Genomic DNA, 27825 nt, shown 5'->3' on the forward strand with positions numbered 1-27825 from the left:
AGAGGGCGAGCGAGAGTTTGAAAATAGACAGTTAAGCCTCAGCTGCTCTCGCGAGAATACCGCCAATTTGTTTCGCCGTTTCTATTAAAGTTTTCTGGGACTATTTTTTACGTGCGTGAGTGCAACAACATTATAGTGGCAGCAAGCAGCAGCATTATAGCAGCAGCAAATAGCAGCAGATTGGAGAGCGAGGCAGCGCAGCTGATCAATTAGAGGAGCATCGACCGTTGATTTTCTTCAACAACAATTACGGCTGATCACCGTAATTGCACCGCAGAGTAGGTGCACCTCTTTTTATTGTTGCGTGACAAAATACTTTCGAAAGTATTTTTTGAATCGCAATTATAAATTTTTGTATTCGCGCCGAGCGTTAGTTTTCGCGGTAATTTTCGAATTCTCTCTCTCTCTCTCTCTCTCTCTCTCACCGAATATTAAGATAGATCAGGTGTCACAAGTCAAGTTACTTAAGGTGAGTTCAACTTGATTGGAAAGAAGACACTGAAACGAAATCATCAGACGTAAAGGCGAATACACGTATAACTATACGTGTTTAACGGACCGGCGGTTAACTCTGCATCGTAGGAGTTTGTGCTTAAATAAATTTCTCATTTTTGATAGATAACCACCCCGTTACAAAACTTTATTATATAAGTTTTATTATATAAAGTGTATGTATATTACACATTTGTGTTATGTTCTGGAAAATCAGAACCAATAATTGACTTTTCAGAGTAAAATTACTTTCAGAAATTTCTGACATTCAAATTAATTTCTAACCATCAGTACATTTCTGACAATCAGTATATTTCTGACCATTCAATATACAAATTATGATCATATAGATAATTAATTCATGCCGTTTCGATATATAAAATCTAAAATTTAGATCTAGGATTTTCAAAAACGAACCAGTTCAGCAAATCTGATTACGTATACACGTATACATCGGAATCTGACGTAAAACTTTAGAATTAAAACCGTTTTAGACAGTTTAACAGTTTTAACAGTTTAAAATTTAACCAGTCTGAAACTGTTGTTTCAGAAAATGATTGTTTCGGATTTTTATTTCGAACTTCGACGATTCCGAATCCTCTTGATTGAATTTTATCGACGTTGAATTCTAACAGATCAGATTTTAGAAATTTAGGAATTTTGGCACTTCAGAGTTGAAAGTCCCGACTTTCCGACTACAACAGTTTAGAATCGGAATTTTGAACTATACCAGTACATCTAGTTAAAACTAGGCTCTAATAATAAATCTGATAACCCATTCAGTCAATAAATATCCAATCAGTTAATAGAAATAAGATAGTAGTAATACATGACGACCTGCCAGCTAGCATAATAAGGCAAGTACTATCAAATTCTGACCTGCTGTAAATATTCAAGAAAAGTAAAGTAGCTAATGATTTGGCCAATAGAATGGCTAACACAATGGAAAAAGAATTTCGAGAGGCCCTATACAGCTTTTTCAAGCTTGAGAGAAAGACCATGGGATTTTGTAGTGATGCCGTTGGACTAGTCAACGCTCTGGCAACCTTCCAACGCCTAGCTGATTCACTATTTGGACCAGACTGCGAACCACAGGTGTTCCCCCATCTCGACGACATCATTATCGCCACAAAAACTTTTGAACAATATACAACATACCTGGAATCAGTACGAAGACGCATTAATGAGCCTAGACTGCAGATAAATGCCAAGAAATGTGAATTCGACTACACCCGCCTAAATTATCTGAGATTATTGCTAGATTATGATGGATTGTTATCAGACCACGAATAAATCAAATCAGTCCTTGAATTTCCAGTGCCTAAAACAGTAAAACAACTGCGAAGCTTCCTAGGGATGGTGGAATGGTACTCAAGATTCATCAAAAATTATTCAGAAATATAAGTACCACTGCAAAAACTACTAAAGAAACACCACGTGTTTAATTAGAAAACTTACCAGCAAGATGCATTCGATAAACTAAAATGCACACTGTCAGAAGCTCTGGTATTAGCAAGACCAGATTTTACCAGACCATTTACAGTCCAAACAGACACACGCAATTTCGCTATCGGAGCCGTTCTGACTCAAGAATTTGATGACAATGAACACCCCATAGCATACATAAGCCGAACTCTGGACCGAAAAGGAACTACTCAGTATTATATCAGAATTACTGTCGGTAATATATATATATATATATGCTATCCATAAGCTCCGACCATACCTGAAGGGATATGATTATACAGTAATAACTGACCATGCAGCATTAGTATATCTTTCCAATATCAAGGAATCAAAGGGTAAACTAGTTATATGGATATGTGACCTCATGCAAGAATGGATAATCTTCAAAAATCGTAGATACACTACATAAGGTACCAGACGCGTTATCTAGAATCGGGGAAGAATCCAACCTAATCTCAGCATGTAAAGTGACATAAGACAACTGATATCTATAAAAGCGTAGCAACGTACGTCGAGAAAGGCCAGACAATTAGAAGATAATATGCTATACCACAAATGACCAAATCCAGTTCTGGATGCAGCAACAGATGAAGAAACAGACTGGAAATTAGTAGTACCCGACGCCCAGGAATACTACTGGCGGGGAATGTACATATACAACTGTGTAATAAGATGTCCGCTATGCCAAAGATTTAAGGCAAACCAATAAGGACCCCAAGGTCTAATGGGCTGAAGAATTATTGACTGACCATGGGCCGTAGTGCAGCAGACACCATGGAATTTTTTGAAACAACGTATCAGTATAAGTACCTCATAGTCTTTCAAGATCTATTTTCACGTTGGGTAGAACTCAAACCAGTATGCTCCGCAGACGGAAAATCCATTGTGAAAGCACTAGAAGAATTAATCCTATTCCAATGAAAAACTCCTGACGAGCAATTAACCGATAACGGAAAAAAATATGTAAACAAACACTTGGATAACATGCTAAAAGAGTACGCTATTAAACATAGCACGATGGTACTATATCACCCTCAAGCTAATCCCGTAGAAAGAAGTAACAGGACATTGTAAATCGTGATAGCGACATTTGTCAAAAACGACGGAACTGAGATAAATACTTAAATAAGTTCAGACATGCCGTAAATATAGCTATACTACCTACCTCAAGAGCATTACCAGCATTTTTTAATTTAAAACCAGCAAAAATCCGACGGAGAGAAGTGGAATCAATAGAATTAAATTTGGCACAAACACCAGAAGAATGGACAGAAAGACGAAAACGAATAAAATACCTACACAAAAATATAGAAAGAAGCCTAGAGAAAGCGCATAATAAAATGGTAGAAAAATAGAACACAGGCAGACAAGAAACTATATATGAAGTGAGCGACCAAGTTCTACGAAAAACACATTATCCGTCGTAAGCAGTAGATCAATTTTCAGCCAAATTCGGCAGGAAATTCGAAGGGTAATTTAAAATAATAGAGAAACTTTCAGACACTGTATATATAATTAAAACATTGACAAAGAAACGAATTGGCTAAGTACACATAAGCAACTAAAACTATTAAAAAATGTTTGCGAGAATGATTATGACATTGAGCCACATTAACTAGCCAAAAAAGTGGTCAAAATAAATTAAAACAGATACATCTAATCACAATGACTAAGAAGAATAAGGTGCTCTGACCACTGACTTAAATAATCCTTAAAATAAAGCATCGTAAAAACAAAACTCATACCCGACTAACAATTAACATAGATACCTTAGTAGACACTAACACTAATAAACTTAAACTACTACGCATGACCGAATTTCAGGTGTAGGTTTTGTTTCATCTGATAAGCTAAGGCAAGCTTAATGGTGAAGCAGGTGGCGATGGCTTTCCAGATTCACAATGGTTTCTAGTTATCGCATGTGCCGTGTTGTCCCATTCACGACCATACCACTAGCTTTGACCATTTTACTGTCTAACAATATAGGCGGTTGCAATCACGACGTTCTCAGGAAGCTCGATTATGGTCCGCTTAGCAAAAACATAGAGGGTGCACCAAATGGCCAGCCGCGAGGCTGGCCAGATCACTTTGTGCAAAAATCTTTTTGTCAAAGCGGCGGACAATAATTGTCGTCCTCAACAGAGAATGGAGACTTCACAAACAAACAATTAGTTTGAGAGAGGATGTCGTAAACTTCTCTTTCCTTTACGGGCATATGCAAATGCAAATGCTGAAGTACAAAATGCGTCACCGATTGCCCTCGACAAGCAACTAATGCTAGTCGACACGAAGTGAATGCAATGTGTATTTGAACGAAGACTTGCAATCACAAGTGCGGATGTGTGTACCTTCACGTGGTGGGGCTGAAAACGCTGTCTCTGTAAAGAAACAGTAGGCAAAACACACAACACTTGCCCTTAGGGCAAATGGCCAACCGGCCAAACAAAACAAACACGGACCATGACAACACGTGGTGAGGTGCGACCTGTAAACGCCCAAACATTCAACGCGGAATCTACCACACCCAAGAGCTCAACTCGAGCCCAGAAAAGCCAAAATTCGGGAGTCACTTGAGGGGAAATCTCTCGGGATTGTGGTACCGCGCGCCCTCTTAGAGGACGGGAGACCGCTCCGGGAGCTAGGTGCAGAGGACCAATGGTCCCGGCAATCCGAATTTAATTCGGGTAGATAATAAATTACTCCCTATCGACTGGTAATCGGTAGGTGCGACTACTGTGGGTAAAGAGTCGCGGCCGTGGTCATAGCAGCCACCTAAAGTTCTTTGCCTCGAGCTCCTGGAGTAAGGCCCGACACCATTGTGCGAGAGAATAGTCCATTGGGCCGAGTAACTCTCGATAATTAGAACGCACTACGGATGCCAAAACCCTCAGGAAAAATATTTCCACAGAAGGGCAGCATCCTTCCTGCTAAGGAATTGTTTGAGCCCTAATAGCTAAAGCAATTTTACAATTGAAAACGAAATTAGTGGCTGTCAGCTCTCTTTGAAAGCGAAAACCATGCACTAAATGCCCATCAAATCCAGTGCTGCTAAAGGTGAACACAGAATGAGAAAAGGCGAAAACCCGACATGCTCATTCAAGCGCTACTTTGGTTGCAATTCGTCAAACACCTAACCCTGACCAAGACGAGGTTTCATTAATATCAAACCTAGCGTGATGACAAACACGCCGGTACATTCGTAAGTAGTTTTAAGTTATATTATAATCAAATTAGTTTTAAGCAGTTAATAATAATTTAAGCAGTAATTTAAGCAGTAGTATTAAGAATAAAATTAAAAATAAAAGTTACCAATCAAAAATTAAAATTTAAATAAGAATTATAGATTTAAAAATTATAAATCAAATCAAATCAAATTATCAAAATTCAAAATCAAATAAAATCAAAATAATTAAATGAATTAACAATAAGTCAGAAAGCTAGGAAAATAACTAGCTCAATCAATTGTAAATAAAAGAGCCATGGAAAGCCATGGGGAAACTCGATAAGGTAACGAACGAAGCTCAAGTCAACACGCACAAACATACTCACTGCTTGCACTCAAACGCCACTCGCATAATTGAACGCGCACGTTAACGCTAAAACTAATAATCGAAAGCCACACTCCAGAAACGCCACTAGCGATTCCGGGGAGATAATATATAACTAGACATTGCGTTGTACCTCGAAAGCGATATGGTCAACCATTCTAGGTATAGAAAGGTGAGGAAACGTAAGCAGGAGGCGACCGTTGAGAAATCAGAGCACTGCTCTAATACTTCGGCGTTAACTCAGTTTCCTTCGCAATCATCCGATTTAGACGAAAGCAAAGACGATTGCCCACCAGTTAAGAGGATTAATTTGAACGTACAACAAAACCTCGAACTGGGCCGGAAACTGAAGATCATACAATTGAACCTCAACAAAAGGCAAGTAGCCAACGATGAGCTCGGAGAAATCATGACAGACAGAAATCTTGACATACAGGTGGCACTAGTGCAAGAACCATACCACTGGAATAACGCGATTTCGGGTATGGGCAGTATCGCGGCCATTCACGGAGCCGAAAAAGGCGAAACGATTCAAGCTTCGATACTCTACAACCCGCACAAGGTCACTGCTACCAAGATTTCTAATCTGTGTGACTCTCACTGTGTTTGTGCACAAGTAGTCGGAGCCTTTGGTGAAATTTATTCCATAAGCGTCTACTGCCAGTTCAGCCACAGCAGGAAGACATATCTTGACAAACTAGCTGAGACTCTGAAGCAATTGAAAGGCTAAAGAGTCTTAGTTGGAATGGATGCAAATGCCAAGTCAAAGATCTGGTCTGATACACAGGATAAGAATGGAATAGTCATTGAAGAATTCATAGACCAATACGGGCTAATAGTGGCCAACAGGAGGGGCCATCTTCCAACGTGCCGTAGTACGAGGGGTGAGACGGATATTGATGTAACTTTACATACTTCAAATTTGTCGAACCTATTGGTTAGCTGGACGGTGAAAGAATGGACCACCAGTTATCACAGGCCCATAGTGATCGAACTGGATTTTGCCTCACAACCAGCCAGACTTATACGAACCGTAGAAACAATAGAACCAAGGTTCAATATGAAAAAAGTTGATTGGAAGAAATTCGGGAGACTTTGTAAATTCGAGAAAGAAAACCTATCTCAGCTTCCTTTAGAAACCTCTGAAGACATTAAAACATATGTTTCAAAATTTGTAGAGGTTTTAATAAGGGCAGTAAAGGACTCTATTCCATCAAAAATGAGAAGAACGCGCTCTCAACCCTGGTGGAATCCTGACTTGCGAAGTAAGAAGCGAGCGATACAAAGACAACGCAAAATCGTCGCTCTGAAAGACAAGGAAGGACAGAATAGAAAACAAAGGAAAGCCCTCCAGAGATCACTTGAAAAATTGAGTCAAATGAATTCTGAATATGCAACGGGTATTAAAAGAGCCAAAAGCAACAGCTGGCGAGATTTCTGCATTATTGAAAGCGAAAAGAATGCTTGGGCGTATCCATACAAACGAGCATCCAATACAGTCAGAATCTCAAAAGCAATGTGCACGGTTAACCGTAATGGTTCAGTTACAAAAGACTGGAAAGAAACAAGCATGACTCTACTAGAAGAATTAATGCCTGATGACAACCCAAAACAATGCACATGTAAAGATTCGCAGAGATATGCGGGAGGTTCCAGTAACCGGCGACGCAACGCCTTTCCTAACAAGGGAAGTTGAAATGGCCCTTAAAGCGAACAAGGCAGGGAAATCACCAGGCAAAGATAGAATAGAATCAGAAATGCTTGTTAATGCAAAACCATTACACCAGGAACTGACGCGACTTTTCAACGCCTGCTTAAAATTCGGAGTGTTCCCCCAGAAGGTGGAAAAGTGGAATGCTAATCACGTTGCTCAAAGGGGTTGAAAAACCCGAGAATGAGATTAAATCATATAGAACCGTATGTCTACTCCCCATAGCTGGGAAGACACTCGAGAGGCTTGTGATTCAAAGAATATCCAACATTCTAAACAGCTCGGACTGGTCTTCGGAGGATCAATTTGGCTTTAAGGCAAATAGATCCACAGAGGATGCCATCAGAAGACTATATGAAATAGTAGAAGAGGCAGAATCTGATCAGTCGACCAAGTACATAGCCGCTATTCCACTGGACGTTTCAGAAGCATTTGATGCCTTATGGTAGCCAAGCCGACTCTCCTAATTGAAAGACAGAAATTGCCCGAAGAACATCTACAAGCTCCTCTAGAGTTACTTCAGTGATCGAGAAATAGGATTATATGCTCACTTCGAAGAAACACTAAAAACAGTGACGAAGGGGTGCCCGGACTCGGAAGAACTTCGATCGGGCAGACTAAAAATCTCGAAAGCCATACAATCCATCAACGATGAAATTGAAAGGGTATGGCAGGAGAGATGACAGTCAGCCACAAATGGCAGAAGAACGTACTGCTATTTCTGAGTAATCAAGGATAGATTAAAGAAGAGGTGGCTAAATTCCAATCATTACACAGTACAGTTCATGACTGGACATAGTGCTTTTAAGTCATACCTCCATAAAAGAGAATTATGCAAAGACCAACTGTGTAGTTGTGGAGAAATAGAAAGCGAAAGTCATATTCTCTTTAACTGTGAAGAATTAAGGGAACTAAGAAAGCCATTAATAGAGGCCGTTGAAGAGGGGGGCCACACATGGCCCTGCCCGGAAACGACCCTATGATCCAGCAGGAAAATCTACAAAGTCTTTGAAGACTTTGCTAGAAAAGTCATAGAGCCCAGGGAAGGAGCACCTATAACAAAGAGAAAGCGCAGAAAAGTAGAAAGAAGCCGCCTCGTAAGAGGTCCCTAACCAAAGGACAAAAACTCGCACAATAATCTAATTTTTGAACTTAGACAAGCTTATAAAGCTTGAAATTTAAACGATAATTTTGAACATCGAACTTCAGAATTGAACTCTGAAGTTCGATAATTTGCGTGGCATGACCGGCACGAATACTGAAAACTGCCTGAGGAATCGCCTTGTCGGCGAGACGAGACCCCGCCCTGACCTAAAAGTCAAAAACATTAAATAAAAAAATTAAGCCTTTTCTTAAAAAGCAAAGTCCGAAATTAGAGCGAAAACCGGGAAACTACTTCTCGAATGACGGATACCCACCAGCGTAAGCGGGGATGACCGAAACGCAATGGGAAGACGTCCCTCGGTACGTCGAAGTGATGGACCTGTGAGTCCTGGGAGCAATCCTTTAATACAGGTACGCAGGGTAGGATGTTTTCGAACGCGAGCCCAGGAGGGGAGGCTTAGTTGATTGATCGTCTTAGGAATCTCCTCTGGCTGTCCTAGCTGAGTCTCTCTTCTTGGATTGGCCTCTGCGGGTTAGTGGTACCAGGTCAAGCAAATCTCGTAAGATTTGTATGTTGCGTGCTTCCGATGCGGTAGACGTTGGGGCAATTAGAGTCCCGTCGCGCCCAAACCGAGGGTCAAGCTTTTAGTTCCGCTCTCCCTGAGCGTTAAACTTTGAAAAGATCGGTACTCCTCTCGAGGAGGTCGCCGCCTTAGATTAAACAAGGCTCCGACTCACTGTGTGCATCAGGGATATCGTAGCAAACTTGAATTCTGGATCTTCAAAGTGTTTGAAAGCGAAGGAGTGAAAGACAGTGGGCTATGCCAACCTATTGGCGCCCAGAGAGAGGGGTGGTAATGTTTGATTACGCTGTGCCACCCTCAAAACGGAAAAGTGTGAACAACGCATACACTAACTGTCTAACAATATAAGGAAATGACACCGAGAATTCTATTCGTCTAGAAAAAGGGCCTGAGTCTTATGATCAGAATTTTGAGGTCCGTAGTCCCGAAAAACAGACCGAATCAGTACTTAGGCTGCTGAGGAGGAGTCCAGAGCAAGCCTACGTTTAGGGGTGCTGTTAACCATACCTACATACCAGGATTGAGTGAGAGCTCAGAACCTTCTACCTCTCTAGGGTTAGAGCTACAGAAAGAGCGTTCCCACTCCCAAGAAGATCTGGAATCCTGGTATATCAAGATATAGTCGATGAAATTAAGAAGGAGAAGGCACACCTCAAGGATGCCGCGGCAGCAGCAGCGGAATCTGAACCTCCAGTGCTCGTCCTAACACCAACACCACTATCAACTTAGAAGGTTGTATATCCTCTGCTAGTGAGCCAAGAGAGTGAAGACCTCATCTACTGAGCCAAGACCTTCCAAACCAGCATCTTAGAATCAGACTGGAAACCTAAAGAGACGAGGCGGATGAGGGTTGTTCGCGCAGTAGTAGGAAGGGACACCATCATTATCATGCAGACCACTACCTGCAGACCCGACGGACGGCATGAGAGTGGAAGTCCTCTCGGAGCACAGGACGCCCAAGTCCTATAGCTCAGCCATCAGCTCCAGGGGTCCCCAGCTGTCGCTCAACGGGCAGGGGGAGGAGAAGTTGGCGAGCTAGTCAGGGTTACCAAGACCCATGGTCGGCATCAGCAGCGGGCTGAATACAAACTATCAGTCAAATGTTCAAACCGGTAACACCACTACCAACGCTGTAATATCCTCATCAGGCAGAGGTCACAACATCGACCGCACTTGCCACACCGCCAACCGCCTCCACCAACACCGCCCAGCCGTCCGCCGAAATCAGGGTGAAGAACCAGGGACACGTTTGTTAGCCATCAACTCGGGTAACCTCACCCTGAAACCGACATCGACTTACGCGACGACACGAACACCGACGCCGACGCTAACCATGCCCAGAATGAACCTATTCAATAGGCCGGAACAGCCGCAAATTTAAACCGTAGTGGCATTTCGAGCTGGATGATCGGGTGGGTCCAGGTGATGAAACCGAGGAAGGGTCCGACTATGACCTTCCAGACCGCCCATCAACCGTCTCATTAAGACCACCACCATCAAGATGCCATGCTGGGGCAGTCTGCCTCAAAGAATTAAGGCAGAATTTGGACAGCTGACCTAAATTCCCACGAACCCGACGGTCTACCGAGTCTGCTTTAACTGCTGGCAAATGGACCACAATTTCGGGAACTGCCCGCGACCCAAAGAAGGGCAGTTCTAAGATAATTGTGGCCGCAAAGGGGTTGAGGTTTTAAACTGCCCGAGGTATGCCGAGGTTGATAAGCGGAGGCATATAGTCCCAAGCAGAGACATCCCGATCACTCCTACATCCTGCCCACTGATTATGAGACTTCGAAAATTATTCAGCGGCTGGTGACGGCGTGTGGACGAACGACCACCTTCTGCCACCTTGGCTACCTGGGGATGGGATAGGCGTCTACCGTTCCATCACCAAGAGCATTACGCTGACCACACCAACCGCCACACAGACCACCACACCGACCGCCATACAGACCACTGCCAGAGCCGCGACACTGAATACTATCGGCCAACTTATCGACCCCGAGATCTGAACGAACCATCACCATCGTACCAGGAAATAACCCAGGGTCAAACTAGATCGACGACCAGCCCACCAATCACTGACATGGGAGTCGTGCTTCAAAGGCAACCACGCTCAACCACCAAACCATCCCTTCAGTAACATTGGACCGAGCCGGAGACGGTCGAGAAGGCGACGACAACGAAAAATAGTGCCCATGAGGATCAGTATTGACTCTACCGAGCTTTTCAACTGGTGGAAGAAATAGAGAGGTCGTTCTAGGCGGGAAGACCTAGATCTCGATGCTGAGACCACCCAGACACGGCGCCAACTTCGAGGGCGACTACTTGCTCATCCTGATCATCTGTTCTTCACATTGACTTCTGCAACATACCACTAGCGGTTAAAACCTGATCTCGGTCTATATTAACTGCCGACAAAACAATCCGGTGGAGCCCAGACCAACCCAAGAGACAACCTAGATCGACCAAAGAACGAGAAGAGATCAGCATTTGGTAAAACTTATTTAAGTTACATCTAAGCACGTGACGGACCTCGGTAGCAATGGCGAATGAACCAGCAATATACATGGTGGTGTACTGACTTAGTGGAGGGTTCTGTGATATAAAACATCACTAACAAAAGTGTCCGCCGCCTATTCCCACCACGCCTTACCGCGTGACCACTCACACACACACGTGCACTTAAAAATACGTGACTCGAGAGACGATCGAGTGCTCCAGGAGGCGAAACTCAGCACCGGCACTGATACATAGATTAGAGAGATAGGGAGTGCGAGCTAAAAAAAGATTGAGAGAGAGAGAGAGAGATTATCGCCGTGAATACGATAATCTTAATCAAAACGTGCTGTCCAACCGCCATTTGCTGACCGACTTGAGTGTAGATGATTTAATTTCTGTTTTTAGTAATAAAGAAAAAAAATTGTGAAATTAGTACCATCAATTTACTGTTGCCTCACAAACCGCAATTCATATTCCCTGCATGCTGATCTGATTTATTTTTAGTCGCGGTCGGAATTTATAATTGAGGCACACCGAGTTTACGAGTCATTTCCATTTTCAAAGAGACAGTTGCTTGCGTGCTTTTCGTACCCTGAGCTAACTGAGCTAACTGGCTGTGACCATCCAGGAGCAAGAAGATATTTTTTTTTTTTTTTTTTTTAATTTTACTCCAAGTTTCATTACAATCTGTCTATGTTGAGACAATAAGTAAATGTTTGTTACAGTTTGACATATTAGAACGTAGTTTCAGCATGATACTCCAGTGGGAATTATTCTGTATCTTTTGATGTTGTACAAGTAGTGATTCGGTTTAATTATTTTGTTATTTGTGCTTCATTTATATCTTCATTAGTTTATGCTTCTTGAGTCTGGTATTAGTTAATGATGTCTTAAGTAGTTTACTTACAAGTTCATTAGGATGATTTTGCAGTCTCGTGTTGTATTGTTTGTAGAACGTTTTGATTTCCTCTTTCACTGTTGGGATCTGTAGATCATTCCGAATAATGTCGTTGGGTACGAATCATGGGGCCCGTGTGATATTCCGAAGGACTTTCGACTGGAATCTCTCCAGGATTTCAATATTTGAATTTGAAGCTGCACCCCATAGCTGTATTCCGAATGTCCATATTGGTTATATAATTGCTTTGTACAGTAGTATTTTGTTTTCTATTGATAGCTCTGATCTTCCTCCTATGAGCCAGTACATTTTTCTCCATTTCAGTCCAAGTTGTTTCCGTTTCATAAATATATGCTCCTTCCATGTGAGTCTCTGGTCTAGGTGTATTCCAAGGTACTTTACGTGGTTGCTTTGCGGTATGTATTTCTCGTTTAGTTGAATAGGTGGGCACGTGTCTTTTTTAAGTGTGAAAGTTATGTGTATTGATTTACTTTCATTTACTTTGATTCTCCATGCGTTTATCCAATTTTGCAGGTGATTATTTATGTATTTTTGTAGTACTTCGGATGCTTTTATTACTTCTTTATGTGTCGTTATAATGGCTGTGTCGTCAGCGTATGTTGCTGTCATGATGTTTGGAGACGTTGGCAGATCAGCGGTGAATAGCAGATATAGTGTTGGTCCCAGCGCACTACCCTGTGGTACTCCTGCGTTTATTAATTGTTGTTTAGATGTTTTTTTGTATATTGTGACTTGAAATGTTCTATTTTGTAAATATGATTGAAGTATTTCATAGTGTCTTTTTGGAAAGCATCTTTTTAATTTATACTAAATTAAAAAAATTTATAGTAGTACAGGAGTCCTCTGTCCCATACTTTATCAAATGCCTGTGCTGCATCGAGGAATAGTCCGGTGCAGTATTGTTGTTTTGTCGATTGTTTTCCTTGCAGTAGCTACTATTCTATTTACCTGTTCTATTGTAGAATGTTTGCATCTGAAGCCAAATTGGTGATCTGGGATGAGTTTTTTGTCTATTATTATCCGGTTTATTCTGGCTAATATAATTTTTTCGAAGATTTTTGAGATTGATAGGTCTATATGACGTCACCAGTTCGGCCTCTTTACCGGGTTTTGGGATTAATATAATCTGTGCTATTTTCCACTGTGTTGGGAAATAGCACAGGCGAATACATGCATTGAAGACAATTGTTAAGAATCTTACCGCTATTATTGGCAGCTTCTTAATCATTATTCCTGAAATATTATCATAACCCGGAGATTTTTTGTTATTTATATTTTTAATTGCACCTTAAAGGGGTCGTCTAGTTTCTTGGGTCAAAAAACTCGAATTTTTTTTCATAAATCACATCTACAACATCTGTACAAGATATGTCAAAAGATTTTTCGATATTCAAAGTGGTTCACAAGTTAGGGTCCTAGAACGAAGCAGGTATACGGAGCGCGCACAACGCTGCTCCGCAAACCAAGCGGCGCTGACCATTGTATTGATATCCCTAAACCTAACTACTACCTGAACCAGTTGTGAATTAGACTCGAGTAGAGGGAAGCCGAGACCGTTGACAGACGCTTTCGAATATTGACTAAGATGCTGTGAAACATCGGCTAGTTCAGTTTTTCTGTGGCAATTGCGAAGCGTAATGTATATTTTCTCTTGTGAGCCGCACATAGCTGATTTTTTAAAAATAATTTTGATAATTTTAAAGAAAGGAAATAGAGACGCTCCGACTCATTAAGATTGACCTAAAAAGCGAAAATTCGTAGGCAACCGACACACTTCTGAACATGACAAGTTCTCTATATCAGCGTCAGCAAAGAAACTTGTTCAATTAAAAATTCAGAAGTGAACGTTGAATAGAATTTATTGTATTGTATTTTAAGTTTCACGATTTATTTTCAATTATTTCTTCGGCTGTTATTTGTAAAGAATGCAAAAGTATGGTGACTTTCCATCGACGTGACGTACAAGGATTGGGCTTTAAAATTTCTTTAGCGTACAAATGTGACAAAAAAAAAGAAAGTTTCATGTCCAAGATTAGGTAAAGCCTATGAAATAAATCGTCGCTTAGTTATCGCGATGCGTTTGTTGGGAATCGGTTATGAAGACTATAGAATTTTCTGTGGATTGATGGACATGGGACAAGGTTTTGCTTTGAAAACGTACTATTCCATATTAAAAAATATTTACTCAGCTTCTTCGGCCATTTTTGATATAGTGTTATCAATTGCGCTTAATGAAGAAAAGGAAGCCCTTCAAGAACAAGGAAAAGCAAAAAATGAATTCACCATATCTGGAGATAGTACATGGAAAAATATAGGATTTTCATTTTTATTTGTAGTTTCAACTGTAATTACGAAGTACACCTGTACAGTGGTTGATGCGTGTGCAATGAGTAATTTTTGTGCTAAACGCAATTCGTGGAAAAATAAAAAAATAGTGATCTAATTGGATATGCAGGATGACTCGCCGATTATGAAGGAAATTATACTCTAAATCATACTGGAAGTTCTAAGAAGAGGGAAATAGATACAGTTGTGAAAATGTTTTCTCGTTCGGTAAATAAACATCAAGTTTGATGTACGACATACATAGGAGATGGTGACAGCAAAACATTCAACGGTATTTTGAAGGCAGATCTATATTAAAAAGATGTTGTAAAAAAAAGGGTGTTGGACACGTTGAAAAGAGGATGGGGACTTGGCTTCGAAATACAAAAAAATCTAATAAAGGCATTGGTGGAAAAAGTGCAGAAAAACTCACTAACAAATTGATTGGTGGGAGTGAAGATTGGCCCACAACCTAAAGGATACGTTCAACAGTGTGATAGCACTCGGATCGATCGTTCAGGAAGACGCACGAGTGATGTCGTAAAATAGGCCTGAATCGCGGAAAAGGAAGACGGAGTAGCTCTGAGTGACTTCCAAGAAGAAGAGAAAGAACTATTATATGGTCCTGGCATAGCAGATTGTCCGTGAGATAAAATTTTTTTTATAAATCACGTGCGCGAACTATGAAACACGTTTTTCTTGAAACGCTATTTTTCAAAACGGTGACCACAATATTTCAGAAACTACTGCACTGATCTTGTTGAAATCTTTAATACGAAGTCTGTTCAAAAAGTATTGCGAATATTGAATTTCCGTGGGCTACGTAAATTTGATTTTTGATTTTTTGGAGCGTTATGTTGGTACTCATGTCCCTTACGTATGCTGATAAGGTCGGCTATTATGAGTGTTTAGTTAATTTTTGACAGCTGTTTTGCTTGAATGTGTTTTAGCTCGTCTTTGATTTTTGCCTATTCTAAAAAATGGATCAAAGAATCTGTATCAAATTTTGCATGAAAAACAAAATAAAGTGCACGGCCGCATTCCGAATATTGACTGTGGCATATGGTGAAGCTGTCTTGGACCAAAGCAACGTTTATCGGTGGTACAAAATGTTCTCAGAAAGCCGAGAAGATGTGAACGACGAAAAACGTGCCGAACGCCCGAGCATGTCAACAACAAACGAAAACATTGATAAAGTAAAGAAAATAGTATTGGCCAATCGTCGAATCACCGTTAGAAAAGTTTTTGAGGATCTAAACATATCGATTGGCTCATGCCATTCGATTTTAACCAATCATTTGGGCGTGAGTCGGGTCGCCGCAGAATTCGTGCCAAAACTCCTCAATTTCGACCAAAAACAGCATCGCGTTAACATCGCTCAGGAGGTGTTGGACTCGGTCCGTAACGACTCAAATGTGCTCCAGAGGATCACAACTGGTGATGAATCATGGGTTTATGGTTATGATGTGGAAACCAAAGCTCAATTATCCCATTAGAAGCTACCACATGAGCCAAGATCGAAAAAAGCCCGCCAAGTTCGGTCGAACGTGAAGGTTTTGCTCACAGTTTTCTTCGATTACAGGGACTTGGTGAATTATGAGTTCATGCCACAGGGTAGTACGGTCAATAAGGAATATTACCTGCAAATTATGTGCAATTAGGGCGAAACAATCCGCCAGAAACGTCCAGATTTGTGGAAGAACAAAAACCGGCTTTTACACCATGATAACGCCCTTGCTCTCACATCGTTGCTTTTGCGCGTATATTTAACCAAAAACAACACAGTAATGGTGCCGCAACCATTATATTCCCCAGACCTGACCCCTTGTGACTTTTTCCTGTTCTCTAACTGAAGAGGCCCATGAAAGGACGATGCTACGCCACGATTGAGGAGATAAAGATGGCATCGAAGGTGGAGATGAACAAGATTGACAAAAAATGATTTTTTTAAGTGCTTCGAGGATTGGAAATAACGTTGGCATAAGTGCATTATATCAGAGGGGGATTACTTTAAAGGAGATAAAATAGATATTCATGAATAAATAAATAATGCTTGAAAACATACAACATTCGCGATACTTTTTGAACAGACCTCGTATGTTATAAGCCAGCGATGGAACTAAGATAATCATGTTTGCTTCGGCAGTTTTTTTTTCTACGAGCGAAAAACTTAGAGAAAAATAAGTAAAAAATAGAATTTAATTTTCAAAAGTAAAAAAAAAAATTAATTTTTGTAATTTAGAATTCATTCAAGTTTAATCACAAGTCTTAAATATCAAGATTAAAGTGCCGTTTGGTTTTTCTGTTTCAGATAAGCAGAACAACTACAATCTTGGTCACCAACAAGCACCTCCTTTACCTCATGTCTTCTTGTCAGCCACTATAACTTTGATTCTATTATATATTTTATCCTCAAAAAATTTGCAAAGCTCAATAAAATGCTAATAAAGATTATGTAAAACAATTATGTTTATTATATTAATGGTTTGTCCGTAAAAAATTATTAAAAAGCCGTTAAAAAAACAGCCGAGAAACTAGAAGACCCCCTTAAGGCGACTAAATTTGCCTCGTATTGTCGACAGTGTACAATATCCATCAATAGCATTAACCGCTAATAGTTAGCTTTACGTCGATGAATGTCATAGTTTATACTTTGGAACGGGTGTACATTATCTCAACGAGATAATTAATATAACTCAAAGGGATTTTTTTCAATCATTACGCTTTCTTCGCTCTCGGCATTACCCCCGACATGTCTGTAAAGGACACGCATTGGAATTAAAAAAAAATGGTAGCGTATGTTTAGAGATCAGATTCACGGAGATACTAGCTGAAACTGTCGACTGTATCGTTTAGACCGAATGCAAGAATATAATGTAGATTTACGTATCTCGACAAGCGGTTCTGATTTTGTCAATGAAGGAATGAAAAGCGTTAGAGTACGCTTTCCGTATAACCTTATAGTTTTTTACTTCCGCCTCTCCGTCAGTTTTGAGAAAAGTGTCAGCAGTTTGTAGTGTATTTGTAGATAGAACAAATGGATCGCGTGGTCAATATTCAGCGCTTCAAAGATATTAATAATATCACAGTTCCGAAAAAAGTGACCGTAGTAGCGCTCAATAATGATTTCAGTGTATACTAACTGCAAAATCGACGATCGATATATTATCTAAAAACGACAGATGTCAAAAGAACTATTTAACTGAGAATTATGACGGACTTGATTCTAATGAAGAAATTTCGCCACCTACTTTCTACAGATCTTTATGCGAAATAATAAAAAACATTGGGAAGATTTATATTTATGGAAAAGAAAAACGGAATGTTTTGAACAGATATACAGCTCATAAGATTATTATTTTAGAACATAAGGATTTTTGATAACTGACTGAGGTAAAATAAATATTATTTACATTACGATTTGAAAACTCATCATTTAGTATAAATGTTAATTGTGCTCTCAATAATGCTTATTCGTTAATGACTTAGTTCGAATCTCGTAATTGTAGAACATTCTCTAACGGTAAATTGGATTTATTATTCATTTCAGTAATCCAGCTTTGCGATTAACAGTCTGTAATTTCTAAAAAAATTGCCAAGAAGTCGATGCACATTGTTAGAATGCATCCTATAAATCAGATTCACCGGATGTGGATGAAATCAGTAGCAATAATAGTAAACAGTGAACATCATACGAAACCTGGAATGGATTGGATCGCTATCTACATTAACAGTTCTTATGATGATTTATTTTTTGGTAACTATGACAATCTACCATTTTACTATGTTATATCAATCACTTTAGAAAGCACTATAAACGATGCGTACGTTTGCGGAAATCTTCTAAAATATTCCTACTGTAGGATAGTCGACATGTTTATCCATTTCAGATAATATAAACAAGATATATAAAGCAAAAAGTGATAAAAAACAATAAATTGCCCTTTAAACCTTTATTATGACTTGCACTTAAGGTAATCTACGCAGTGTTTTGATAATCATGACTTTATTCTTTAAACAAATTCTTTTCAAACAAAACTTTTGTGGGAGCAGAACGTTGTGGTATAACTGAAAAAGTAGATAATGTCTACAAACCATTCATACATTTCCTCAGCTCGGAATTTTCTCGTATTAAATTTTATCTTGAAAGTTGGAAAAATCTTAAATCTCACTTTTACACCAAAAAAAAAAAGTTATCACTAGAATCTTAAGAGTACATCGAATACATCTCCAGGGATATCGACTGACAATATGACATATCCTACGAGACGTCAATAGAGGGGTCATGTTTTGACGGCCTATAGTGACCCCTTCATTGCTATTATTATTAATTTTAAAGTGAAGTAGTATATTTTTTTAATATAAAACTTACCAATGAATAGAGGCTTTCATAAACTACTGCGTGGGATCCTGCCACCTACAAAGTAAAACAAAATCTTTATCAAATTGTCAAAGATGGCTTAATCTTTTGAACATGAAGGTTCGGGTTATTCCATATCGAAGTTAGGAACAAAAAAAATGGTAGTTTATATTTTATCAAATTTGGAGATATTTATTTATATAAAATTTAATTCGACACTTAATTCTTTCTTATTTTTCCGAAATATATTTTTAAAGCTATGTGACACTATATTATAATGTGCACTAAATAACCATTATTTATTATTTCAAAAATAAAAAATTGATTTTCTTTTAAATGAGTTTTGTTTTTCGGTAAATTCATTTAATAGAAACATTTTATTCTCAAACGTCCGTATAATCTTATCGGTTTTCACACGGATAGTTTTTAGATTTCGAATGGCTTGAAAATTTATTTAGTTAAATATAGATGAAAATGTCAATAGAGAAAATTAAAAATAATATTTTTTCCTACGATTAAACTTCTTTTAATTGTTTTTCTTGACAAAATAATTCAAAGGGCCATATAATGTCTTGCTTTGTTACCGTCTTATAGTATATATTCAAAAAATTTTCAGAAAGTATCCGCTTTATACTTTAAAATCTAAATGTAATGTTAATTAATATGAGTTGATCTATTTAAAAAAATATTAATACAAGTAAGTATTCTTTTTACAAATATTTCTTTATGACAAGTACGTAGTCGGTCCTTCTCCTTCATTCTTTCCCATGCTCTCTCTTTTTAACGCGCGCAAACGTGTGTTGCTGAACTTAACATTTTATCGCTATGGTCTTGGAATTGATACGGTGCAACTGGCAGACAAACTTTGCGCATACATATATATATATATGTGGTCCGTCACATAACAACCCTCTCGTCTGAGAAACGTTGCCGTCCTCGGCAAGGTCAAGGTTCAAGACATAGTAATTCGTGGTAACAATTAAGTACATTTGTGGCAGGGAATTTCGGGGGTTTTAACCGCGCTCCGAGTTTCTTCCGCCACAAGGCCTGTTTGGCTCTACCCCCGATTATTTAGGGCGCCAGACCGTCGGCTGATTACGGCGATCGTCGGGGGTAAGGCCACTAGGGTTATCGCGTATCCCGGTTTGCTTAACGACGACTGCGCAGAGCGGGCAAACGGGGGATACGCGTTGTATCCTCACTTCAGGCCTTGGTGTCCAACTCTCCTCGCTATTTTTCCTCCTTAATTATGGTATGCCGGCAGCTCAGGTGATGACTCCTTAAATCAGGTCGTGAGGACGTTCGAATTCGCGCGTATGTTACCTATCGAGTGACCCGAAAATATAGCGAATTAGTGATACCCGTATGTAACCGCTCGCGGCTGAAAATCACTAGCATGCAATAGAGGTAGGATATCAAAGTAAATTTTATATATAAAGATAATTAATCACTTTATTGATGCATTAATAATTCTCACATACGGGGTCGGAGTGAATATGGTCGGTAAAATTCTGAATACTCATAAATCCGTAAGGATACAAATTAATCGGAACGTTAATAATTTTCCGGTCGGTCTTCGATTAACAAGAGAGAGGGTCAGCGCAAATAACTCAGTCGCGAATTTCCTTTGTCTGATCTTACCGCTAACGCTCGGTTCATGAAATGGCGGAAAGGTCAGCGCGATTAAATAGGCAGGGTGAGTTTATTTGGCTAATTCTACGTTCGCGGCAATTTGTCAGCGAAAAGTCAGCGCGAATATCCTAGATCTCAATTTTCATTGGTTAATCCTAACGCTCACATTCGGTTTGCGAAATGGCGGGAAGGTCAACACAAATAACTAATCAAGACAAATTTTATTCGGTTAAACCTACGTTCGTAATAAATAGCTAACGAAAGGTCAGTGCGAATCCTAAACCACAATCTTTCTTTCGTAAAACCTAACGCTCACGTCCGGTTTGCTAAATGGCGGGAAGATCAACACAACTAAATAATCAAGACAATTTGATTCGGTTAAACCTACGTTCATAATAAATAGTTAACGACAGGTCAGCCCGAATCCTAAATCGCAATTTTTATTCGTAACATCTAACACTCACTTTAAAATATACGGAATGGCGGACAGGTCAGCGCGATTCGATAGGCACCGACGTCGACAGATCCACGCGTCGCGACGACCTACGGCACTGAGCGATTTATTCCCGCACTCCGCGATTAAATAAAAGTGAATAGCACTTTGCCTACTTACAATTTTTCCTTGCGGTATTAGCAAACAAAATTGGCAAAAAGAATCTGGAAGGCGTCTAGCGCTAATAATTCTGCAGCAAAATTATCTGATAGAGGCTCCTTCTATCGAGAGATCCAGTGGCAAAATGGACGAGAATCGGCTTCTCGCGGTCAAAGATCGCTTTTCTTCTCCTCTTTCCGAGAAGAAATGTTATTATTGATCGGTATGCTAATTCGGATATCGGTAGCGCCCTCCGAATATTTTATTATTGGTCCGTATGTAAATTAGAAGGATACAGCGCCCTCCTTAGTTCTCCTACTTTCGTCGTTATTTACCCTCTCTCACCCCCCCCACTAAGGTAGCTATCGTTAGTTGTTGGAAAAGATCTACCCCTACTCTTATCTATTTGTCTATCCGAACGGAAATCAAATTTTATTCTAATTTGCTCATTGGTCGTGACGTCACTAGCGAATTTTGTCAGAGGTTCGAATTCGGTCAGTTAAATTATTATTTAAAACTAAAGGGGGTAGTTGTCGCTCGCTATCATAATAGGGGTGTCGGTCGCGTGCGAATTTTACAATTCGGTATTTATTCCACGCTCATTATTTTCCAATTATAATTTTAATTTTATTGTCATAGATACGTATATAATATACGCCGTTTCATTTGTAGCGCCCTCATCTTCGCGTTTGCATATTATTCTATTTATCATTTTGTATCGTCTGTCTCGCTCGCTCTTGTTTAGTCTATTTCGCTCGCTCTGTCTCGCTCGCTCTGTCTCAGTCTGTCTCGCTCGCTCGCTCTCAGTCCGTTTCGCTCGCTCGCTCTCAGTCCGTCTCGCTCGCTCGCTCTCAGTCTGTCTCGGCGCTTCAAGATGGCCGTGTCCTTGTGTCGGTTGTTGGAGCGCCTCCTGGGGCGCTCCCGTGTCGCTTCAGTGATGTTCTCCCGGGTGTTTGTGTGTGTGGTTGCTGAATTTCTTGTGTGTGGCGCTCAGGATGTCGCCGATGGTGTTCGGCAGCCCGACACAGCTGATTGCCGGCTGCCACTTCATCGGCGATTTTCTGCTCGCCCCAGGAATGTCAGTGCCTCGTGAGTGTTAGTGTGGGTGTCGGGGAGTGTAACGGATCTGCATGTGTCATCAACATGCATTTTCGTTGCATTTCCCAGTCAAGTTTTGCATTTCTCTTTCGCCGGTCGGCAACACGTGGTCGGGAGTGTATGTGAGTGAGTGTGTGCGTGCGCTCTCTTTTTCTGTGGTACGCTCCTTTTTTTTTCTGTCTGCTCTTTGAGCGTCCGTCGGATCGCGTTTGACAAGTTTGTTTCATCCATATCTCCGGCGTGGTTGTTCGGACATAAAAAAGAGTAATTGTTCTGTATAGGGCGCGTTTATTTTTATTTAATTCAACCGGTTACGGGGCGGCAAGGGACGGGGATGGCCTTTCTGAGGTGTTGCAAATAATGCAGCACTCAGGAAAGGCCTTGTAATGTACCGCATTACACATTTATATTGGTAATAATCATGGTCCACTTTATCAATAAAGAAATGGTACAAAATGATTAGAGGAAAGTTTGAATAGAAGGTCAAAAGAAGTAAAAATTATATGAAAAAACAATATGATAAGTAGAGGAGTTATGGTCCCGCTTATATCCTAGGTCTGCGTAAGGCGACTTTAAGGGTCCTACATCCCGCATTAGTGTCGAGTCCTTCAAAGTCTTTCAAGTAAGAACCCTGGCTCTCCATTAAATTGTGATCCCGATTTGAATTAATAGGGATCCAGAAGAAAAGGTTGAGAATTTCAATGTCACCATAAGATGTCCCGATATAGTCGAAGGTCCTCAGATTGCTGGTTTTAGGTGATGGTCCTAATTAGTAAGGTAAATGTTTCTCCTACAAAATCAATGGGTCCGCAACACTTTACGGTTTTGGTATCCAGAGATGACCTTATGCGACTCGAACTCCGTTTTCGTGACATACGAGTAGTGTTTACACGCTTGACGATATATGTAGAGAGATCGGAATCGAACACTTGCCACTATGCGGCAAGGTGGACAAAATTTGGCTTTATATTTTTTGTTAAAATTCACTAGCGCCGAGCTGGTGCTGTGACTAAACATATACGAGGTCTGTCCGGAAAGTATCGGGCCTACCTTTATATTTTCGTGCTAGCGTTATTCTTTATCATCTGGTGGGTGGCATCCTTCAAAGTAATCCCCACTTGATTGAATAACATGGTTCCATCGATGTTTCCACTTTTCAAAACAGTCGTGGAATTCACTTTTAGGAATATCCTTAAGTACACTCGTCGCATTGTTTTCAACAATTGTTTTGTCATCGAATCGGTGTCCTTTGAGTGATTTTTTTAGTTTTGGAAACAGCCAAAAGTCACAAGGGGCTATGTCAGGGCTGTATGGAGGTTGTCGAAGCAATGCAATATTGTGTTTGCTCAAAAACTGTTGCACAAGATTGGATAAATGCGCTGGCGCATTATCGTGATGGAGAAGCCAGTCACCACATTCCCAAAAATGCGGCCGTTTTCTTCTTACTGCATCAAGCAAACGTTTCAAAATTTGAACGTAGTATTCTTTTTTGATTGTCTGAGCTATTGGTGCATATTCGTGATGTACAACACCTTCACAATTGAAAAAAACAATCAACAGTTTTTGATATCCAAGGTCTTCTTCTAGTTCTCGCATAGTCATACGACGATCTTGTTCGATTGCAAGTCGCACCCGCTCAATATTATCTGCGGTTTTTATCGTCGAAAGTCGGCCGGAACGAGAATCACTATCGACAGAAGTGCGACCATCCTTGAACCGTTTATACCTTGTCTTTTATTCGTATTTTGCTCAAACACTCGCTTCCGAAGGCCTTTTGCATCATTTCAATAGTTTCCGAACTCATTTTTCCGAGTTGAAAGCAAAATTCAATGCAAATTCGTTGATCTTGTTTTTCAGTCATTTTTGACAATATCAAAATCCGACGAACGCGAAAAAGGCACTGTAAACAAAGATACGCTGCGCATGAACTATAGGTCGGGCAGGTATCAGTTAGTAGCCAATAGATTTGTGAGGCTTTACTGTTGACGTTTCTGTCCGGTAGAGGTCGCTCGAACACTAAGGCGCGAAGATATAAACGTAGGCCCGATACTTTCCTCACAGACCTCGTATTCGATTATACTTATATGACCGCAGGAATCCTTCCATATTTTAATATAGTAAATCAGAGCGAACTTTCTGAAGTCATCGTATATTAATCGTTCCGGCCATGGTCCTCCCTGTTCATTGTGATACAGAACTAGGAAGTGTAGTTGCCTGTTAGCGTCATCTTCTCTCATATAGACGGGGTTGTTCGTGCAAGGAATTTGGGTCCATTGTATCTACTTTCCCGTCGATATTGTTTTTATCGATGCTTACTTCGTCGCCTTTGTCCTCAGACAAATTGCTAGTGGTATATAGGAGGAACTTTATGATTGCTACGAAGTAATCGTCTTTGGAGAAGTAGTTGATGTTCATCTCCCCCTGGTTAGTATAAGTAATTAGTAGCGGTACTGTCTCCGATTATTGGACATTCCCAGCAAATTACTGTAGCTTCTTGTTGAGGATCATCATAGCTCACACGTAAGGTTGTAGGTCGGTCCTCAATAGGTCCGATAGTTCTAAAGCGTATTCCACTTATTTCTTTCATCCTAGGATAATGTATGGTCCAAATTAGTGAAATATGGTATATATGTACATGAGCATAGAAGTGAGTATAGTAATGAGATAGAAGTGAGATGTATAGATGATAAGTATTAGTCAGTGTTCTACAGTCATCAAATAAACTAAGGTTAATCTATAAAATATTATAGATAATAATATCATATTAAATTATTTTAACTAATTCTAAACCAATTTTGAGATGCCGTGAGTATGATAACCGATAATAATTTTAATTTATGTGAGTGTTTCTAAATAACGTTTGTCTTATGGGTTGATTCCGGTGTTGATATCCTTTAGCTACGATGAAACATTTTGTCTCACCATCGCACAGTGGAAAATAATGGAAGCAATTTCAGCCACGCATCAGTTAATGCGATAGGTTCAGAATTTTTTGTTCAATCCACCTAACCCTGGGTACAGCGAGTTAGCTCGGTATTTTACTTTAAATAATTAAATTTTATACTACATGTAGGCTGAAGCACTCAACCACCAACTTATTTAACCCCTAAAAGTCATTTCTACCAAACCAAAAGCAGGCTAACCCACCTAACCCTTAAAACTGGGACTTTACTCGCCTATTTTTTTTGATAAAATTGAATTCCACACCTCAAGCGATCTAACCCACCTATCCACCCACCTTCTAACGTACCAAGCCCTTAGAAACCACTCCTGCCAAACTATAAGCATGCTAACTCACCTAACTCAGAGAACTACGAGTTCAGTCGTATATTTCTTTTCAAATGACTGAAGTACATACAATAAGCAGATTGACCCACCCAAATACCTACCCCCTAATCCACCGAACATCTAGTAACCACCTCTGTCAAATAATAAGCAGGATAACTTACTAAACTACGTAACTCCTAGATACCACCTCGGCCAACCCACAAACAGTTTAACCCTCCTAATCCTGTAAATACCTAATTTTGTTGCTTGTTCTTTCTTGAACTAATTAAATTTAACTCCACGAATATATTGATTCATCTAAACCCTAGTAACTGCCTCTGCCAAATTACAAGCAGGTTAATCTACCAAATCACCTATCCCCAACCCACCTACTCCCTAGAAAAAGATCCTACCAAACTACTAGCAGATTAACCTACCTAATCCTGGGAACTTTAGATGATCTTCAGAGGAAATCATTATTAACAATGAATCGGATCAGACTCGATTCGTGATATGTATTTTTAGGTTATGAAAAACACACTCTTTACATAAACTCGAATTATTTTTCGGTTATAAAGATGTTTTTCAAGCTAGGGACATAAAATCTGGAAGTTACGGCAGATTTTATCTAGCCATATAGATATAATAATAATCGTTTAAACTGCTGTAAGTTATCTCTACTGATACAGTTAAATTCAAACCCCTTTACCACGTCAAGGTAGCAGTCTTTAAGAAGGTTGTTTTTTTCGTTTTGTTTTTTCTTGTTTTTTTTGTTTTTTTTTATTTTTAAATTAAAAAAATTTATTTTTTCTTTTACGGCTTTTTTGTTATTATTTTAATTTTTATTTCTAGATTAAGAATTTTTATATTAAAATAATGTAATATTGATGAAAGATTATAATAATCATTTTATTTTTTTCTAGAAGTTTTTTAGCTTCACTGACAATTGTTCAGATTTTTTTTCAACAATGTGTTAGCTACTTATGACTGAATTGGATAAAATTAAACAATATTTAATTATATTAGTTAGTCTGTTTTCTTTCACATACTCGTATTCTGCTATGTCGAGCTCGAGCATTACGAAATATTTTATTATTTGTTTCTTGGGACACTTCTGAAAAAAATCCAATAGGGCTATCAAATGTTCTCATAATATTGCACCCATGTATTAATACTTTGTGTACAGAAGGTGGCATCTTGTACCATGGGTAGTGTTGTACGTATTTCTCAGCAGTTACCAAGCAATATTTTTCACATGCATCTAAATTAACTTCTTTTGCGCTAGATATGATTTGTAAAATAACATACATTCTAGTTAATAATTTTTTTTCTATGCAGTCATTTTTAACGCCTCCAATCCCTCGGGCAAGGGCTTATCCTTATTTGCTATCTCCTTAGCACCGACTCTTGGTCTAAGTCTAGAAGTCACTGGTCCTGATTCATTCAGTAGTTTTAAGGCATTAGACATCGTTGGTGTGGATTTCTTTTTTCTCGTCCTTTCTGTGATAATACCATGATCTAATTTTAGTTTCTTTTTGTAGATCTTAGTATCAACAGGTCTTCCTCTTGACCTTAGCTCATTCGAAATTGTATGAGCCCTCTTCGTCTACCCGTCATGTCTTCTTGGTCCTCTGCTGTTGGTTTTTTATTTGTTTTCTTTACAGCAGTTTTATATTTTAACATCATTACTTTAATCTTTGGAATATTTTCATTTAGCTCCTTCTCTTTTTAAACCTTCTCATTTAAATATTTTTGTAGATTGATCGGGTTCCTAGACAACACATCTGTATTGTAGTTCAATTTTCCAGGTTTGTACTTAAATGTGTATTGATAGTCCGTAAACTTAAATATCCATCTAATGAGCCGTTGCCCTGGGACTTTAGGATTATGCATGAAATTTAGAGGCTCATGGTCAGCTATCAGGGTAAATTTCTTACATAACTACGGTCGAAATTGGTTCATTGTATATAAAACTACAACACATTTCTTTTCTGTCGTCGCGTATAGTTTCTTACAGCTTTCTTAAGTAAACTCGAAACGTAAGTTACAGGTTTCTCAACTCCGTCCACTTCCTGAGAAAGAACTGCTCCGATCGCATAATCAGCCGCATCTGTTATCAGTGTAAAAGATTTTTCGAAAATCGGAAACGCTAAGATAAGTGCATAATAAAGCATCTGTTTCAGCGTTTCAAAGGCCTCTTCTTCGTTTTGTCCCCAATCATACT

The 27825-nt window shown here is 39.5% G+C and overlaps 1 protein-coding gene across 3 annotated transcripts in view; it reads right to left on the reverse strand.

The window, feature by feature from the left end:
• LOC131675263 (epidermal growth factor receptor substrate 15-like 1) overlaps window positions 1–27825 on the reverse strand; it is an 875349-nt gene that overhangs the window by 762662 nt on the left and 84862 nt on the right. For all 3 annotated transcript variants that reach the window (XM_058954183.1, XM_058954182.1, XM_058954181.1), the window contains one exon: window positions 19025–19069. In XM_058954183.1, the coding sequence (XP_058810166.1) occupies window positions 19025–19069 (45 nt within the window). The remainder of the gene's footprint in view (window positions 1–19024; window positions 19070–27825) is intronic.

The sequence above is a fragment of the Phymastichus coffea genome, unplaced genomic scaffold (genome assembly GCF_024137745.1).
Source record: "Phymastichus coffea isolate CEN01 unplaced genomic scaffold, Cenicafe_Pcof_1.1 PCOF00018, whole genome shotgun sequence".
Taxonomy (NCBI): Eukaryota; Metazoa; Arthropoda; class Insecta; order Hymenoptera; family Eulophidae; genus Phymastichus; species Phymastichus coffea.